The sequence below is a fragment of the Mustela nigripes genome, chromosome 9, assembly GCF_022355385.1.
Source record: "Mustela nigripes isolate SB6536 chromosome 9, MUSNIG.SB6536, whole genome shotgun sequence".
In the NCBI taxonomy this organism is placed as follows: domain Eukaryota; kingdom Metazoa; phylum Chordata; class Mammalia; order Carnivora; family Mustelidae; genus Mustela; species Mustela nigripes.
In genome coordinates this window covers 49,082,678-49,101,918 of record NC_081565.1, presented here as the reverse complement: position 1 = coordinate 49,101,918, position 19,241 = coordinate 49,082,678, and the positions used below count along the sequence as shown (strand labels likewise).

Here is a 19,241-nt window from a genome sequence, read left to right as displayed (position 1 = left end):
GTCCAAAATCTTTGGGATGCAGCCAGAGCAGTTTTAAGAGGGAAGTTCACAGCACCACAGGCCTATGTCAAAAGGCCATAAAAGTCACAGACTAATCTCTAACATCTAAAGGAACAAGAAAAAGACCATAGCTCGAAAGTTAAAAAGAAGGAAATAATAAAGGTTAGAGTGGAAATAAATAGAGACCAAAAAAAAAAAAAAAATCAATGAAACCAAGAGCTGGCTTCTTGAACAGGTAAATGAAATTGATAAACCTTTAGCCAAACTCATTAGGAAAAAAAAGAGGTCTCAAGTAAAATCAGAAATGAAAAAGGAGAAATAACTAACACCATAGAACTACAGAGGATTATTACAATACTGTGAAAAATTATATGCCAACAAATTGGACCTAGAAGAAATGGATAAATTCCTAAAAACATAGTCTTTCAAAACTGAGTGAGAAAGAACTAGAATATCTGAGCAGACTGATTACTAGTAATGCAATTGAATCAGTAATCAAAAAACTCCCAACAAGCAAAAATCCAGGACCAGACAGCTTCACATGTGAATTCTATCAAACACTTAAGAGTTAATACCTGGTCTTCTTAGGCTATTCCAAAAAAATATGGGAGGAAGGAAAAACTTCCAAATTCAATCCACAAGGCCATCATTATTACACTGATACCAAAACCAGATAAAGACACTACCAAAAAGATTACTTACCAATATCCCTGATGAACATAAATGCAGAAATCCTTAAAATATTAGCAAACCAGATTCAACAGTATATTAAAAGGATCATTTACCATGATCAAGTAAGATGCATTCCAGGGATACAACAAGGATTCTATATTTACAAATCAATTAATGTGATTAATAAAAGGAAGGATGAAAAAACATCATCTCATTAGGTTCTGAAAAAAAGAACGTCATTCATGATAAAAACTCTAAATAAAATGGGTTTAGAGGGAACATAACATAAAAAAGCCATATATGAAAAACCCACAGCTAAGATTATACTCAGTGGTGGAAACTGAAAACTTTCCCTCTAAGATCAGGGACAAGACAAGGATGTCTACCCTTACCATTTTTATTCAACATGGTACTGGAAATCCTAGCTGTGGCAGTCAGACAGGAAATAAGACATCCAAATTTGAAAGGAGGAAGTAAAACTACACTATTTGAAGATGACATGATATTATATAGAGAAAACCTGAAAAACTTGACCACAAAACTATTAAAATTCAGTGGAGTTATAAAAGTAATAGCCAGAGGGTGCTTGGGTGGCTCAGTGGGTTAAGCCTCTGCCTTCGGCTCAGGTCATGATCTCAGGGTCCTGGGATCGAGCCCCCCATCGGGCTCTCTGCTCAGCGGGGAGCCTGCTTCCCCCCCACCTCTCTCTGCCTGCCTTTTTGCCTACTTGTGATATCTCTCTGTCAAATAAATAAATAAAATCTTTGAAAAAAAAAAGTAATAGCCAGAAATTGATAACATTTCTATACACTAAAAACAATGTTGAAGGAAGAGAAATTAAGAAGACCCTTCTATTTACAATTGTACCAAAAAGGATAACATACCAAGGAATACATTTAACAAAGTAAAAGACCTATACTCTGAAAACTGTGGGACGGTGATGAAAAAAATTGAAGATGACACAAACAAATGGAAAGTTACAACATATTCATGGATTGGAAGAACTGATCTCATTAAAATGTCCATACTACCCAAAACAATATATAGATTCAATGCAGTCCATATAAATATGCCAATAGCATTTTTCACAGAACTGGAAAAAATTATCATAAATTTGTATGGAACTAAAAAAGATCCCAAATAGACAAAGTAATCTTTTTTTTTTTTTAAAGATTTTATTTATTTATTTGACAGAGAGAGATCACAAGCCGGCAGAGAGGCAGGCAGAGAGAGAGGAGGAAGCAGGCTCCCTGCTGAGCAGAGAGCCCGATGCGGGGCTCGATCCCAGGACCCTGGGATCATGACCTGAGCTGAAGGCAGCGGCTTAACCCACTGAGCCACCCAGGCGCCCTGACAAAGTAATCTTGAGAAAGAGGAACAAAGTTGGAGGCTTACAATCCCAGATTTCAAGATACACTGCACAAAGCTATAGTAATCAAAGTAGTATGGTACTGGCACTAAAATAGTTACATAGTGAAACAGAATACAGAGCCCATACTCTTATATGGCCAGTTACTCTATGACAAAGGAGGCAAGAGATACATACGGAGAAAATGTCTTTTCAACAAAAGGGAAAATTGGATAGCTGTAGGCAAAAGCATGAAACTGGACCACTTTCTTACACCCTACACCAAAATAAATTAAAAACATATTAAAGACCCAAATGTGATACCTAAAATCTAAAACTCCAGAAGAAAGCATAGGCACTAATTTCTTAGACTATGGCATAGCAATATATATATTTTAAATATTTTCTTTACTTATTTGACAGAGAGATCACAAGTAGGCAGAGAGGCAGGCAGAGAGGGAAAGCAGGCTCCCCACGAGCAGGGAGCCTGATGTGGGGCTTGATCCCAGGACCCGGAGACCATGACCTGAGCTGTGAAGGCAAGAGGCTTAACCCCCTGAGCCACTCAGGTGCCCATAAGCAACATATTTATGGGTATGTCTACTCAGGCTGGGGAAACCAAAGCAGAAATAAACTGTGGGACTGCATCAAAATAAAAAGATGTTGCACAGCAAAGGAAACCATCAACAAAATGAAAAGGCAGTCTGCTGCCTGGGAGAAGAAATTTGCAAACGATACTTTCAGTAAAGAGTTATTACCCAAAATATAAAGAACTTACATAACAACAACAAATAATCCAGTTTTAAAAATGGAAGATTACCTGAATAGACATTTTTCCAAAGAAGACATTCACATGGCCAAGAGACACATAAAAAGGTGCTCAAAATCACTAATCAGGGAAATTCAAATCAAAACCACAGTGAAACTCACACTAGTCAGAATGGCTAATATCAAAAAGAGTAAGAACACGTGGTCTGAGCATGTAGAGAAACAGGAACTTGTGCACTGTTGGTGGGAATGTAAATTGGTGCAGCACTGTGGAAAACAATATGGCGGTTTCTCAAAAAATTAAATCTAGAACTACCATATGATCCAGTAATTCCACTACAGGGTTTCTGCCCAAAGAAATAAAAAACACTGTGTTTGCTGCATTATTTATAGTAGCCAAGGTATGAAAGTAACCCAAGTGTCCAGCAACCAATACAAATTGATAAAGAAGATAACAGGTGTGTGGAGTACTACATAATGGAATATTACTCAGCCATTAAAAATGAGATCCTGCCATTTGCAGTATCATGGATGGATGTTGAGGGCATTAAGCTAAGTGAAATAAGTTAGAGAAAGACAAATACTGCATGGTTTCACTTATATGTGGAATCTATAAAAACAAAAAAAACAGAAACAGTCATAAAGACAGAGAACTGGTAGTTGCCAGAGGGGACGGATGTGAGGAATGGACACAATAGGTGAATGGAGTTAAGAGATGTAAACTTCAGTTATATAATAGTCACAGAGAAGAGAACTACAGCAAAGATAATATGGTCAATGTTTTAATGTGACACGTGGTGACTATATACTTACTGTGGTGAGCTACAGAATTGCCACACCACTGTGTTATGCAGTTGAAATTAATATAGCATTACCTGTTAACTATACTTCACAATAATTTTTTTTTTTTTTTTGAGAGCATGAGCAGGGTTGGGGAGGGACAGAGGGAGAGGGAGAGAGAAAGAATCCTAAGGAGGAGCCTCCATGCCCATTGCAGAGCCTGATGCAGGGTTTGATCTCACGACTGTGAGATCATGACCTGAGCTGAAATCCAGAGCCACACACTCAACCAACTGAGCCAGTCAGGCTCCTCAACAATAAAAGTAATCTAACAAAAGATATAGAGAGAATACACACCCTATATGGAAGTAATAACTTAGCAAAGTTGAGGATACTAGAGCAATACACAGAAATTACCTGTATGGGGGGGATGTGGGGTAACTGGGTGACAGGGATTAAGAAGGGCATATGATGAGCACTGGGTGTTATATGCAACTAAGGAATCATTGAACACTACACCAAAGACTAATGTACTATATGCTGGCTAATTTAAATAAAATTAACTGTATTTCCATATACTTTTTAATGAATAATACAAAAATAATCCCATTTACAATAGCATTAAAAAGAATAAAATAGAGGGCCCCTAGATGGCTCAGTTGGCTGAGCTCTTGATTTCTTGAACTCAGGTCGATCTCAGGTTCTGGGATCAAGCCCCACCTGCAGCTCAGTGGGGAGTCTGCTTGAGGATTTCTCTCCCCCTGTCCCTCCCTCCCTCCACCCCCGCTTGTATCACACTCACTAGGCAGGCCTTAATTTGAGGCATCAGATACTAACAAGTATTGGTGAGGATATAGAGTAATTGGAATCCTCATACACTCCTGAGTGGAATAAAAAGTAGCTGCTTTGGAAAACAGTTTCAAAGGTTCTTCAAATGGCCCAGTTATCATGAGACACAGCAGTAGCATTCGGGTATGCACCCAAGAGAAATGAAAACATACGTATGTCTAAAAAGTAGTACACTGTGCTTAACAGCATTTTCTTATAACCAAATAATGAAAACATCCTAAATGTCCATCCACTGAGAAATGGATGAAGTATAGTACATCCATACAATGGATTCTTAACTTAGAAATAAAAGTTATTAATATTGATACATACTACAATATGGATGAATTAGAAAACATTATAGAAGAAACCACTCACAAAACACAAAGTATGATTACTTTTCTTTTTTAAGAGAATTTTTTTTTTAAGATTTTATTTATTTATTTGACAGAGAGAGATCACAAGTAGGCAGAGAGGCAGGCAGAGAGAAAGGAGGAAGCAGGCTCCCTGCTGAGCAGAGACCCCCCCGATGCGGGGCTCGATCCCAGGACCCTGGGATCATGACCTGAACTGAAGGCAGCGGCTTAACCCACTGAGCCACCCAGGCGCCCCAGTATGATTACTTTTATATTACTATCCAGAACATGTAAATCTGTGGAGAAAAAGTAATTAGTGGTTGCCTGTGGCTGAAGGTTTGGGGAGATAGAGGAGGGACTGCTGATAGGTTTATTTGGGGGAATGATAATCTTCAAAAATTGATTGTGATGGTTGCAAAACTTCATGAATATACTAAAAGTCATGGAATTATACACTTTTAAGTGGGTGAATTGAATGGGAATTATTTCTCAAATAGTAATTAAAAAACTGAACTATGGGAGAAGCAGTAAAGTTGCAGATTATATTTAGGTTAGGTTCTAAGATCATAGCACAGCATAAAAGTCAAATATATTCAAAGACCATCATGTAGCAGGTGGAAGAGCTAGAATCAGAACCCGTAGCAGCCAGTATTTCTCCTTTTAACAGAGAACTTTGTTATTTGAATACAAATGAAGTTCTGCTAGTTGTCTTTATTAAGAGGCTGTGTTGAATGAAAAACACAGTAGCTTGTTCTATGACAGGCACTCTAACTGAGGCTGACTACGGAGCTACTGGATACATATTCCCATCTCAACTAACATGGGTACACAGAAAATTGTAGAGTTGCTGGAATTACCTGCAGTGCTAAAGTTTTCCCTTTCTTCCAGGCCAATCACCCTTTGTTGATTTTTTAATTTACTTATTTTAAAAAATATTTTGTTTATTTATTTGACACAGAGAGAGCACAAGCAGGGGAGTGGCAGGCAGAGGGAGAAGGAAAAGTAGATTCCCCGCAGAACAGGGAGCCCATGCAGAACTCGATCCCAGGACCCTGAAATCATGATCTGAGTCGAAGGCAGATGTTTAACCCACTGAGTTACTCATGTGCCCTATTTACTTATTTTTTTTTTGAGAGAGAGCACAAACAGGGCAAGGGGCAAAGGCAGAGGGAGAGAGACTCTTAAGCAGGCTCCGCACTGAGAGTGGGGCTCCATATGGGGCTTGATCTCACCCAGGAGGCATGGCCTGAGCTGAAACCCAAAGAGTTGGATGCTTAACTAACCAACCTATCCAGGCACCTGGACTTGTGTATTTTTAATATTAGAATGATTAAATCCTAGTATTAAAGCTCTTTTGTAATTTATGAAATCTATAAGTATTTGTTCTTAGTAATTCTGGAATTACCCTTGTTTCAATTTGGATTATACTCTGCTATATTTAATAGCAAATAACGGAAGCTTAAACAGGTTAAGATTATTCTCTCTCAAAGAAGTTATGAAGTAGACACTCCATGACTGGGAGGTAACTCCTGTCATCAGCGACCCAGGCTCCTGGTGTAGTGCCTTTTCCATTGGTTAAGGTTGCTTCATGGTCACGATTGCTGCCAGAGTACAAGATATCACATCCCAGCCTGAAGAAGGAACCCCTACATTCAGGGAGAAGGCAAAGGGACTGGACTTCCATATCTGAAGAAAGCAGGAAAAATATTTTTTAGCTGGCCACATTGATACATAATTTTACTGGTGGGAGGGGGCAGTGTTGAATAAAAGACAATACTTGTAGAAAATGCTACAACTCTGGGGGAAAAACTTTTTAAACAAAAATAATTAAAAGTATTCTTATTTACTGTGTTCTTATTATTAGATTCTGAAAAGAAATTATCTCTCCTGTCAGAGGAACAAGAAGAAACAAGCACTTTAGTAGAAACCATCAGGCAGAGTATTCAACATAATGATGTTCTTAAACCCATCAACCTACTTTCACAGCTAATAAAGCCAGACATGAAAAGGCAAAGGTAGGAATCCAGTTTTTGCTTCATGCCACTCAAGACAATTTCATGTTTAAGTATTATTTTTAGAATATCTCTAGTTGTAAAGGAAACATACTCAGTGTAGAACACCTGACTGTTTCAAAAAGTGCTGCCCAAATGTATCTGTTCATACTTGAGCAAATATTATAAAAATTGTGTGTGGAAGAATAAAATTTAGGAGGTAGTTCATTCATGTCTAAAATGTAGAGTCTTTGGGGAAACATTACTGCTATTCACTGGAAACCTATGAATTCGTTAGCAGTGATGTCAGTACATATGTACTACTTGTTCAGGCCCTGTCATACCTGCACATCTTTTATTTTCTTGTGGGACAGTAAAACAAAACAAAACAAACCTGTTTATGAATAGAAACAATTTATATAAGTGATGGAAACAGTAAATTACAAAGGATATAGAGCTTTCCTGATCTCTATTGTCTGCTCACAGGCTTAGATCAGTACTAATCCCAGTCTCAGTATAAGTGAATTTTGCAGTGGAAACTACAGAAAAGGTGGCATAATAAATGCTACCAAATACCAACAGTTGGCAAGAGTTGGCAAGTCCTCTGCAAGTTTCTTTGGTCATGGCATATTTGAAGATAACCTCAGAAGTGACAGAGCATGAACTGATGATGAAAATGAATGGATCCTTTTGTAATCTCAGGGTCTAAAGGGCAGCAAGTTTCAAGTATCTGTAGTTTAAAGGCAGAGAAGGAAAATTAGAAATAGGTTACGACTTCTGAAGCTTCTGTACAAGTCTGTATGAAGCATTATCAAAATCAGCATTACTCTAATTTTTTTTCTGTGTTAAGTACTCTGAAATCAGTTCATTTTTTAAGCTTTCCTTCATTTTTAACTGAGCTATGAAGCTCATTTTTAAGGTTTGATTTGTTACACTTTTATGTTCACAAGCCAATTGTAGTCTGTCCTTTATTGATTAAAAAAATAATAATAAAGACCACACCACTTTTCAGTGTCCAAGGGTTTTAGACCCCTAACTTATTTAAAAATTAATGTTACTTTGTCAAGTGGGAAAAGATGAGAGGAAACTCTTTTGCAAATTATAATTGCAAAGTAGAGTTAAAACAGTTACCTATTATAGCTGACCCTTGAGTGACCCCCCCGCCTTGCAATTGATTATCTGCGTATGATGTTTGACTTCCCCAAAACTTAATAGCTGTTCACTAGAAGTCCTACCAATAACACAAACAAAACACATTTTGTATGTTGTGTAATATAATGAATTTTTACAATAAAGTTAGTAAATACCTTTACAGTACTCTGCTGTATTGAGAAAAAAAATAGAGGTGGACCCATGAAATTCAATTCCATGTTGTTCAAGGGTCAACTGTATTTATACTGCTAAAATATTATAATAAAGTTAAAACACACCACTTAAAATAGTTTTTAGTGTGAAGCCTTACGTCTGAAACTTTTTAACTTGAAAAAGAAATTCAAAGTAAATTGCAAAAGTAGCACAGGATTCACCATACTTTCACCCAGCTTCCCCTAAACTGACATCTAACTGTAGTGTTTTATCAGAACCAGGACACTGACATGGGCACATTACTGTTAACTAGATATAGAACGTAATCATTTTTCACCATTTTATAAAACTTTCATATGTGCATTTTTATGTTCTCTACCCATTAACTTTAAAAATACTTGTTTTATAGGAGTTTATACCGAGAAATCCTCTTCTTATCATTAGTATCCCTTGGAAGAGAGAATATTGATATTGGTAAGTTGGTTAATTAAAGATTACTAAAGGAGGTTCTTTCATTTTCTAAAGTAATTTACAGAATTATAATTGGTTTGGATAAATATTGATCCTCTACTTTCCAAAGATTTCTACTTTTAAATATGCAGTTTATAGATACATATAAAATTACTGACATTTTTCATTTTATAACTTCTAACAAATTACAACTGCATTTTTGAAAATGTCTTTCAGAGGCTTTTGACAATGAATATGGACTTGCATACAATAATCTATCTTCAGAGATTCTTGAAAAGCTGCAGAAAATTGATGCTCCACCAAGTATCAGTATGGAATGGTGCAGGAAGTGTTTTGGAGCACCTCTCATTTAAATAAGATGCTCAGTAGATTTTCAACAAAGCTTGAGGGAATAGATTCCGTTGGCAAACATTCAAGGTTTATTCAAATGCTAACAATTGATGAAAGGGAAATGAAGTTAACGCTTGGGACAACATATAATGAAATATAATTCATACTGAATCATCTCACAACATAAAAATGCCCCAGGGTTAGTTATCTAAAAGGCTTGCAACTTCTGAATGGTTCATCTGCCTGTGCTTGATCCAAAACGGTTTTTGGATTTCTCAGTGTATTTGTTTGATAATGCAAAACTATTCATTCTTGGCATTTGTTTATATTTTAAGTTGTTGGTCTTGGGGAATAGCAGTTTAATGTAAACTTGCCTAACCCCCCAAAAAATGAAATCTCAATTACAGGAGCAACTATTTGTGTATGTGTGTGTATATATGTGTGGCTGTGTAGGGATTTGTATGTACAGCCATATTATATTTATTAAAATTCCTAGACTGCATGTTGCAATACAATTTTCTGAAAGGGGTCTACAACTATTACATGACTACTACTAAACTCAGCTGTAGTCATTAATCAAAACTATTTTAAAGTCTGAGGGCAGCCTTGCCTTAGGTATTCTCTTCCTTAGCAGATTTTATCTTTAATATCCAAGTGACTTTTCATCCTCTTCCCAATACCATGTTAATTTACAACAGCTTTAAGATTGGAATAAAGGAACCAATCATAGTTTAAATGAAATCAAACCAGCCTCATAATTTACAAAATTGGAATGTGCTTAAAATTTTATTTTTTTGACCTCAAATTGTTCAGGTACATCAATTGTTGCTATTGGTCACTTTTAAAAACCTGTGGGATAAACTTGCACTGCACACAGAATTTTATTCTTGTATATTTAATTTGTATGCTTGTTATTTGTGCATTTGTAAATAGTTTTTTAGGATGGATCAATTAAGTCTTAAAACGTTAAAGCTTATTGAGCTTGTTGCCAGTAGGTTCAAGAAAATCATGACCTCACATGCCTGACATTTATCATGGCCTTTCGTTAAAAACCCTTAGCAACAATTAAGTTTGCCTTAACTCTGCAAGATTTGAAAAAGCCACTGGTTGTGTGCTTTTACAGTAATTACGCAGACGACTGAATTAGTTGATAGAATTTCCAGGTGTTACAAATGTCCCACCTGGTGTAATCTTTTAGAACTTTTTACTATACTAGTCTTTCAACATTTCAGGGCTAATCTAACCTATGCAGATTTTGTTTCAATTTATTATGAAATTGCTGAGTGAAAGAACTTGACAGAAATTATGTACAACTCATTACCTTAAAAATGGATCATTTGCACTATCTCAGAATATGTATTTTTGCAATTTAACACTTGGTACTTAACATTTACTGTCCCAACAAAGTTTGTAATTATCTTACATCTAAGCTTGAGGTTGAATAAAAATGGAAAATTCTTGTTTGCTGTTTGCTTAAGGCTCCTGAAATGTGTGCAGTTCTAACCTTTGTGATTTTTAGAGTTTGATATTGTGTTTTTCCCCTTCTCTGTAGTCTTCATTAACTTGAACTAAATTACGTACCAAAGCACTTCCTACTAAGTTAAGGAGGATCGCCTCACACATTGAAGATTTGGCTCTACTGTTCCAAAGTATACATTTCCTAGTAACTTTTTACAGCATTCTAAATAACTCAGCCATTATACATTGGAAACCTTACCCTGCTTTCATTTAGAAATAGGGGTTGTTGTGTTAAAAGTGCACAAAGGCCTCTTCTAGTACCTGCCACAGAAAGGGGACCACTAAAAATTTACTGCAAACAAAACTGTAAAGCCAGATAATGCAGTCATTATCCATACATTTAGAAATATCTAGAATGGTTGTAGCCATGTATTAAACTTAAAAAGCCTGAGAACTTCTGCAAACAATCTTTCAAATTAGTCCAGATGTTTAGCATTACTTACTAGTTTTGGATTTGATAGTCGAGACTGTATACCGGACTTCTGGACTTTACCCCAACTGCGGTGTTTATTCCTTTTATGTTATCACTTACAAATGCTCCATTTTCCCTTTCTGCCTTTTTAGTTTGACCTTAATTTATGGATCATCAGTTGCCAATTAAAATTTTTCATGTTATTCAACTTTTTAATACCATGTATTAAGAGCAGCATTATCTCCCCCAGCTAGCTGGTTCAGTCTGAGGACTGGCATTATTGGCATTAGCTGGGAACTTATTACTAACGTACAATCTGGGGCCACAAATCTTCTGAATCACAATCTGCATTGTGCAAAGCACAGCTTCAGTCTCCATGTTAAAGCAGTTTGAAAATTTTACTTACCTGTGGTTAAAACATGTATTCCAGCAAATAAGGAATTCCCATTCTTCACCCTTAAAGCGTGATGTGCCTTTTTAAGAGCCTTCTAGTCTATAAAGGATACTTCTAACTGCAATTACTATACAGAAACTAGACAGGCTACATTAGAAGTATACTACTTTGTGCATCCTTCACTGATCTAAGTGTTTCTTAAAGGCACAGTGTGAAACCATAAAAATGCATGAGTAACAATTTACTAGAATTGAAAAGCTTTTGTTAATATAATTTGCACTGGTTTTAAAAGCTTTGTGAACTGTTTTAAAATGGTATCTGTTAACTATGCTTTTAACAAGGTATCTTTTTTACATATGACAATGTCCATCTTCTTAAGGGCACTTTTCATGTATTGTGTATAGATCTTTAAAACTGTACTCCTCAAAATAAAGTGTACAAAATATTAATAGTCCTAGTCCCTTATTTCCCCCAAATTGTTCCATGCCTTGCTTGAAAAAACAATAGGTACCTTATGCTCAGAATCCTTTCCTGAGCCACCCACCGATCCCAAAAGAAACCCTGTTCTGGCCATCCACTGTTACAGTACTGTCTCAACTGCTCACCTTGAAGGGTTTCACTTTGAAGTATCTCTTGCAACTTTATCCACCATCAGATTGCTGTATATAATATTCCCCTATTTATCTCACTTTTTTCATCCATTTATCTATGATTTATCATCAATGAAAAGTCAATGAAGGGGATTTAATGTCTGATCTTATTTATTTGTCACTCTTAGAAAATCTCATTTTTGACTGGACTCAGACTTAGAGGTAGAAGCTCTCAGAGAGGACAGCCTCCGTCTCTTGGCAATCTGTTCCTGGCGTTTTTCTTTGGCCTCCTAAACAAAACAAAAAAGCAGTTATAGTTTGTCCGGCTTAAAAATCCAAAGTCAGGCCTGACTTTCCCTCCCCCAGTCTTCCTGATTTACCTTCATTCTCTTGGCCAAAAGTTTAGCATATTCTGCAGCCTCTTCCTTGTTTTTCTTAGTGCGCTGTTTCTTCAGAGCAATACGCCGACGTTTGTGTTGGAGGACACGTGGAGTAACAAGACGCTGTATCTTGGGCGCTTTGGTTCTAGGTTTCTTACCTGAAAATTTAGATGACGATTCAATCACTTGTCAATACCCATGTTCACTTGTCAATACCCATGTTCATCAGGATCCACATCTACATTTTAAAAACATTACTAACTAACAGGACTACCTAGAACTTACATGTAGGAAGCCTTTTAAGCCAAATCTAAACTACTATATAACTCAATAGACTTACCACCCTGTCAACAAAACCCAAGACGGGCAGAGGAAGCAGTAGACTCCCCACTGAGAGCCCCACATGAGGCTCAATCCCGAGACCTGGAAATCATGACAACTATCTGAGCCACCCAGGCGCCCTGTTCCTAGGATTTTGAATCAAGTATTTTCCTTCTAATGGCCACAACTCCTACAACTGCTATCCACATCTCAGATCAAGAAAATAAAGGCCAGGAGTCAACAGTCCCAGAATTTCCTATTATCTTCCTGACTCCTAACCAAAACTAATGAACTTTAGGTCTGGTAAGTTATCTTCAGATAAACATACGTCAGTAACCCAGGCAAAATTTCACGTAAAATTCTAATACTCTAGAGAACCATCAGATAAAACAAGGATTAGTAACAAGTGCCCATCTTGACCCTCTTCCCAATATTTTCCTAAAATACGGTAAATACATAATAGATGGACTTTCTATTATCTGTATAAAATGCTACAGACAACCGAAATTGAGCAAACCCCGAATTGCATAATTTCCCCTACCTTCTTTGTTTAAGGGCTTTCTCACAACATACTGGCGGACATCATCTTCTTTAGAGAGATTGAAGAGTTTGCGGATTCTGCTGGCTCTTTTGGGCCCCAGGCGTCGAGGCACAGTAGTATCAGTGAGTCCAGGAATATCCTTCTCTCCTGAGGAGGAAAGTGATCAGAACTTCTTAGTTCCACAACTTGCTTACAAACAAGAACCGTACTTACGGTTTATGCATTGGTAAAGAAACAGTCCAATGGTCAAACTAGATACTGCAAATAAAAAACCATTTTGGTAATCAGTGTCAGGGGTGCCTTGGTGGCTCAGTGGGTTAAGTGACCTGCCTTCAGCTCAGGTCATGATCTCAGGGTCCTGGGATCGAGTCCTGCCCCTGGCTCTCTGCTCTCTGCTGGAGAGGAAGTCTCCCCCCTACCCCCACTGCTCGGCCTACTTGTGATCTGTCAAAGAAATAAATCTTTAAAAATAAATAAATGAGTCCGTGTCAACAGAAACTGAACTCAAGAATACAAGAAACCTCACCTTTCTTTACAATGACCAAGTTGAGAACACTGAGATTGGCATCCACGATGCAACCCCGAACAGATTTGCGCTTTCTCTCTCCCGTCCTCCTTGGTCTGTAGCAGGAATGCCCCTTACTCAGCAGCAGGCGGACACGGCCATGGGTCAAGACACCCTGCTTCATGGGGAAGCCTTGTTTGTCATTGCCACCACTGATTCGGACCACATAACCCTGCAGAATACAGTGGCACGTTGTAAAATAAAGGATTACGGCCCTTAAATCCTAAATCAAAGCCCATTTGAAACTTACAGTTTTCTCTGGTTACTAAGTTTTGTCTGTACCTTCAACTGGCCAACATCAACGAGCAAATTCTTCTCAATTAAGTCCCATTTCTAACCCATGTTTTACTAGATGGAACAGTTCGAGCAATGGAAAGATTATGTTAAGAAACGAAAAGTACAAACGAGCAACCAACCAGAAACCACCCTTGTTGGCACTTTCTAAACCACTTTAGGTGTGGATTCTCCTTTGGCGTACACAGAACCCCGCAAGGTGACAGCTCTACTTCAAGCGAAACGTGGAGGTGTAACCCAAGGTCAGAAGACAGAACCCGGAGCAGGAACCCCGCTCCACAATTACCAATCAGCAACAGCACGGACAGTTAATTCGGTAACCAACCTTCCATTCTTCACCGAGGGCGTCCGCAGCAACTTCTGTGGCCATACGCTTCTCATAAAAGGTTCGAAGTTTGCGTTCATCGTCCACTTCAATGAGTTTCTGGCAGCCAGTAGCTGGGAAAGAGATGTTCAGCTAAGGATTAAGGGGGGAGGAAGGGGAGAAGAGCTTTAGAAAACCGCAGAACCACCAAAAAGCCATTACCTAACCCCCCAGACGAGGAGCTGATACCTTCAGGTGTCGGTTTTGTTAGCTAAAGCACACGTGTGCATAATAACGCACAAACATCCCACTAAAATTAAGCTCATTTTTCCTCAAGCCTCGCGGAAGGACTCCGGGGCCGAAGGGCCCTCCGCAGCCTTTCAGCCCGACAGAGCAAGAAGCGCGACCCACCGGCCGCCAACGAGGCAGCAGGGCCGCATTCGCCCGGCCGAGCGTGAGGACGCCACCATGGCGCTCCCCGCCCGGCGCGACTCCAGCTGTAATCGCTCGCCATCCGCTCTCCTGAGGGCCCTCGGACCCGAGAGCGGCAGGCTTTCTCCCGCCTCAGACTCTTCTCCACCTGGAGCTAGGACTCTGGAGAGCCAGGACGGTAGCACTGCAATGTTCTGGGGCTCGATTCGCCTCCCCGGAGCCCACTTCCAAAAGCCTCCACCACTTCCTACCTTCATTCTGAAGCAGCCTAACGCCTCCGAGGCGCCACGAAAAAGAGGCCCGACTTCCGCTTAGCCCATGTCTCATAGGCACTTTTAATTCTCGCGAGATAAGCTGTCGCCAGGGATAGCGGAAGTGAGCGCCGGCGGGCGGTACTTCCGGAGGCGGGGTTAATAAGCCCTGAGAGGTGGGCTCGGTCGGCGGTGGGACATCGGCTCTCCCGCGCAAGTTTTTCTGAAGGTGATATTCTCTTTGGTTGACCTGTTTCCGCTCTGTCCTGAACCAGGGTGGACTCCCGGCTGGGTCCCGAACACTCGGGTCTTTGCTGGTACCATAGGGGAAGGGCAGGACCAGAGTTCAGCTCTTTTGGCCTCTCCTGTACATTAGACACCGTCTGAATATTTGTAGTTTTTAGTTGAAAAGCTTGGGGTGCTCTGGTTCCGGTTCACAGCAGGACGCCCCGAAAACCGTGATTTGTTTCACTGTCTGTCCTCTAACCGCTCTGCCGTCATCGTCGTTCTGTCGCAGAATCACACCTTCCCATTGGCCCAGGTCAATAACCACAGTTACCCTAAGTTAAGCCAGGCCACCATCGGTGCATTCTAAATGGTCTCCCTGGCTTCTGTCTCTGGATCTTTTACAGTGAAAAATTATATCGCTGTTGCTGGAAATGCATCATTTTCCACTGCAGTTAAGTACTTTGCAATCTCCTGTCCCTGACCTCAGACCTCCCACAAATTCACCTATTGCCATTTGTTAATATTATGTAGGTCGTTCAGATTAGATGTCCCAAGAAAAACCTTTCCTGTCCATGCTCCCTATAATAGTATCCCACCTTTTATCTCTGGTATAGCACTGTTTTCCCTTCTTATACTTAATGATACATAATTGGTATGTTTATGGTCTCTGCCCTCTCCTAAATGATAAATGAGGCAGGGCTACTGTCTAAACTTCTCTATGGAACACATAGGACACAGCAAAGTGCAGGGCACATAAAGAATAAGCATTCAGTAAGTATTTGTTAACTTATAGCCCCAACTCTGGTAGGTATTAGTATATTACAGTGTGGTAATATGGAACCAGCCAGTAGAGGGAGAATAAATGAATGTGTTATAGTAAATCTTGAATCTGCAGTGATGCAATTCTTTTTTTTTTTTTTTTTTTAAGATTTTATTTATTTATTTGACAGAGGGAGATCACAAGCAGACAGAGAAGCAGGCAGAGAGAGAGAGGAGGAAGCAGGCTCCCCGCTGAGCAGAGAGCCCGATGTGGGGCTGGATCCCAGGACTCTGGGATCATGACCTGAGCCCAAGGCAGAGGCTTTAACCCACTGAGCCACCCAGGTGCCCCAGTGATGCAATTCTTAATAGTACACAAGACATGAAAAAGATACAGTGCATTTAATAGTCCTCCAGAACATTCCTGGGAAGGCAAGAATGGGAACCCAGGTGGTCTAACTCTGAAGACCACACTCAGCATCCTTAAAGAAGGAACATTTATTGTCTATTATTTACTCCATATTCTTTTCGAGAAATAAAAACTGCATTTCAGGTAAACAATAATTTACTTTCCAAGATGATTACATCCCTCCTCTTCTTCTTCTCCTTGATTGTTGTCGTCACATTCTTCTTCTTCTTCTCCTCCTTCTTCTTTTTTTAACATCACGTCTTCTTCAGTATCACAAAGTTTTGAGTTTAGGCCCATTTCACATTTGAAATTGAAATAGTCCACTAAATCCTGTTTGATCACCTAGTATTAATGTATAGAATGTTGGTGAAATGACACATTTAAAACCTGTGGAATTTTTTGGTAATGAGGTGAAATTGATATAACAAAATTAATCATTTTTAAGTAAACAATTCATCAGCATTTAGTACACTGACAGTGTTGTGCATCTACCACCTCTGTCTAGTTCCAGAAGGACACTGTGTCCCCATTAAACAATTGCTCCCCATTCCCTTTTTCCAGCACCCAATGGCAATCACAGCTTGAGTGCTGTCTCTATGGATTTACATCTTCTGTAAATGGAATTACACAATATGCGAACTTCATGTCTGGCTTCTCATGTTTTTTAAGTTCAACCACCTTGTAGCATTTATTAATATTTCATTCTTTTTTATGATTGAACGATATTCCACTATAAAGACTGTAATTTGTTTATCCATTCATTCATCCATTGACGGACGTTTGGATCATTTCCAACTTTTAACTCACGAGTAGTGCTGGTACATTTGAGTATCTGTCTTTAATTCTTTGGAGTGTATACCTAAAAGTGGAATTGCTGGGTCATATGTAAATTTTGTGTTTAACTCCTGGAAGAACTGCCCAACTATTTTCACAGCTGCTGAGCCATTTTATATTCCCACCAGCAATGGATGATTGTTCCAGTGTCTCCAAATCCCAGCCAACACCTGTTGGCCTTCTTTGGAAAAATAGGAAGCTATTCAAGTACTTTACCCAACTGTGTTTTTTAGCTCTGTTTTCACTGAAGTAGTAGTAATAGGGAGTTAATGTGAGACAAAGAGTCAAACCATGACTACTTCTCAGATTTTTCTTCTTCTTTTCATGTTTTTTTTTTATTGTGGTAAAAAACACAAAATTTACCATCTTAATCACTTCTAAGTGTACAGGTTGTAGTGTTAAATATAATTGTAGGGTACCTGGGTGGTTCAGTTAGTTAAACATCTGACTCTTGATTTCAGCTCAGGTCATGATCTTAGGGTTGTGAGATTGAGCCCCGCATGTTGGGGTCTGTGCTGTACTTAGATTCTCTCTCTTCCTCTTCCTCTCCCACTTGCTCATGTGAGCTCTCTCTCTCAAATAAATAAATCTTAAAAATATATATATACACATATATTATATATATATATATATCACAACAATGTGATTTTATATACGTATATATATATAATCACATTGTTGTAAAGCAGGTCCTCAGAACTTTTTCATCTCACAAAACTGGAACTCTATACCCATTAAACAACTCCTCCTCTTCCCCACCCCACTTCACCCACCCCACCCTGGGTAACCACCATTCTACTTGGTTTATATGAAGTATTTCAAGTAGTCAAATTCATAGAAATGGAATCATGTAGTACTTATCTTTTTGTGATCCTTATTTCACTCAGCATAATGTCTTCAAAATTCATCCATGCTGTAGCCTGTAAAAGCCTTCCTTTTTAAAGCTGAAGAATATTCCATTGTGCCTATATACGACATTTTGTTTATTCATCTGTTGATGAGTATCTGGGTTACTTCTACCACTTAGCTGTTGTGAATAAGGCTGCTATGGCAGGTGAGAATTCTACCACTGAACCACCAATGTATGAGTAATGCTGCTATGAACATAGATGTGAATATATCTGTTTAAGCCCCTGCTTTCATTTCTTTTGGATATACACCCAGAAGTGGCATTGTTGGATTATATAGCAGTTCTATTTTTAATTTTTTAAAAAGATTATTTATTTATTTATTTCAGACAGAGAGAGCTCAAAAGAGAGCACAAGCTGGGGGCAGGGGCATAGAGAGAAGCAGACTCCACGCTTAGCAGGGAGTCTGACATGGGGCTCCATTCCAGGACCCTGGAATCATGACCCGAGCTGAAGGCAGAGGCTTAACTGACTGAGCCATTCAGGTGCCACTATTTTTAATTTTTTTGAAGAAACTCTGTACTCTTTCCCATAACGGTCACACCATTTTATAATTTCATCAATAGTACAAAAGGGCTGCTATCCTCATTTTGAATTAGTTTGTCTTGTTGAGTTGTAAGAGTTCTTTGCATATTCAGAATATTATAACTTTTATTAGATATATTATGTGCAAATATGTTCTCCCGTTCTGTAGGTGTCTTCTTTCTTTCTTTCAAGATTGTATTTATTTATTTGACAGAGAGAGAGCTCACAAGTAGGCAGTGAGGCAAGCAGAGAGAAAGAGGGGGGAAGCAGATTCCCCGCTGAGCAGAGAGCTGTATGCGGAGCTCGATTCCAGGACCCTGAGATCATGACCTGAGCCAAAGGCAGAGGCTTAACCCACTGAGTCACCCAGTTGCTCCTCCACTTTCCTGATAATGTCTTTTTTTTTTTTTTAAGATTTTATTTATTTATTTGACAGAGATCAGAAGTAGGCAGAGATGCAGGCATAAAGAGAGGGGAGGAAGCAGGTTCTCTGCTGAGCAGGGAGTTCAATGTTGGGCTCCATCCCAGGACCCTGAGATCATGACCTGAGCCTAAGGTAGAGGCTTTAACCCACTGAGCCACCCAGGCACCCATAATGGCTTTTGATGTACAATAGTTTTTAATATTGGTGAAGTCCAATTTATCTATTTTTTTTTTCTTTACGATCATGCTTGTGGTCTTATATCTGAGACAAATCCATTGCCAAATCCAAAGTCAGGATGATTTA

At 38.9% G+C, this 19,241-nt stretch overlaps 2 protein-coding genes across 3 annotated transcripts in view; one reads left to right on the top strand and one right to left on the bottom strand.

Annotated features, from left to right (window-relative positions):
* DENND4C (DENN domain containing 4C) overlaps positions 1-11,622 on the top strand; it is a 142,301-nt gene extending 130,679 nt beyond the window's left edge. For both annotated transcript variants that reach the window (XM_059411578.1, XM_059411577.1), the window contains 3 exons: positions 6,617-6,767; positions 8,458-8,522; positions 8,736-11,622. In XM_059411578.1, the coding sequence (XP_059267561.1) occupies positions 6,617-6,767; positions 8,458-8,522; positions 8,736-8,872 (353 nt within the window). In that variant the 3' untranslated portion in view covers positions 8,873-11,622. The remainder of the gene's footprint in view (positions 1-6,616; positions 6,768-8,457; positions 8,523-8,735) is intronic.
* A 290-nt stretch (positions 11,623-11,912) lies between these two features.
* Positions 11,913-14,949, bottom strand: RPS6 (ribosomal protein S6). The gene is made up of 6 exons (XM_059411579.1): positions 14,852-14,949; positions 14,190-14,321; positions 13,532-13,742; positions 13,006-13,152; positions 12,144-12,301; positions 11,913-12,053 (listed from the first exon to the last, which is right to left on the bottom strand). Exons 1-6 carry the CDS (start codon positions 14,855-14,857, stop codon positions 11,958-11,960), a joined length of 750 nt encoding a protein of 249 aa, XP_059267562.1. The 5' UTR covers positions 14,858-14,949; the 3' UTR covers positions 11,913-11,957.
* Positions 14,950-19,241: the final 4,292 nt, after the last annotated feature.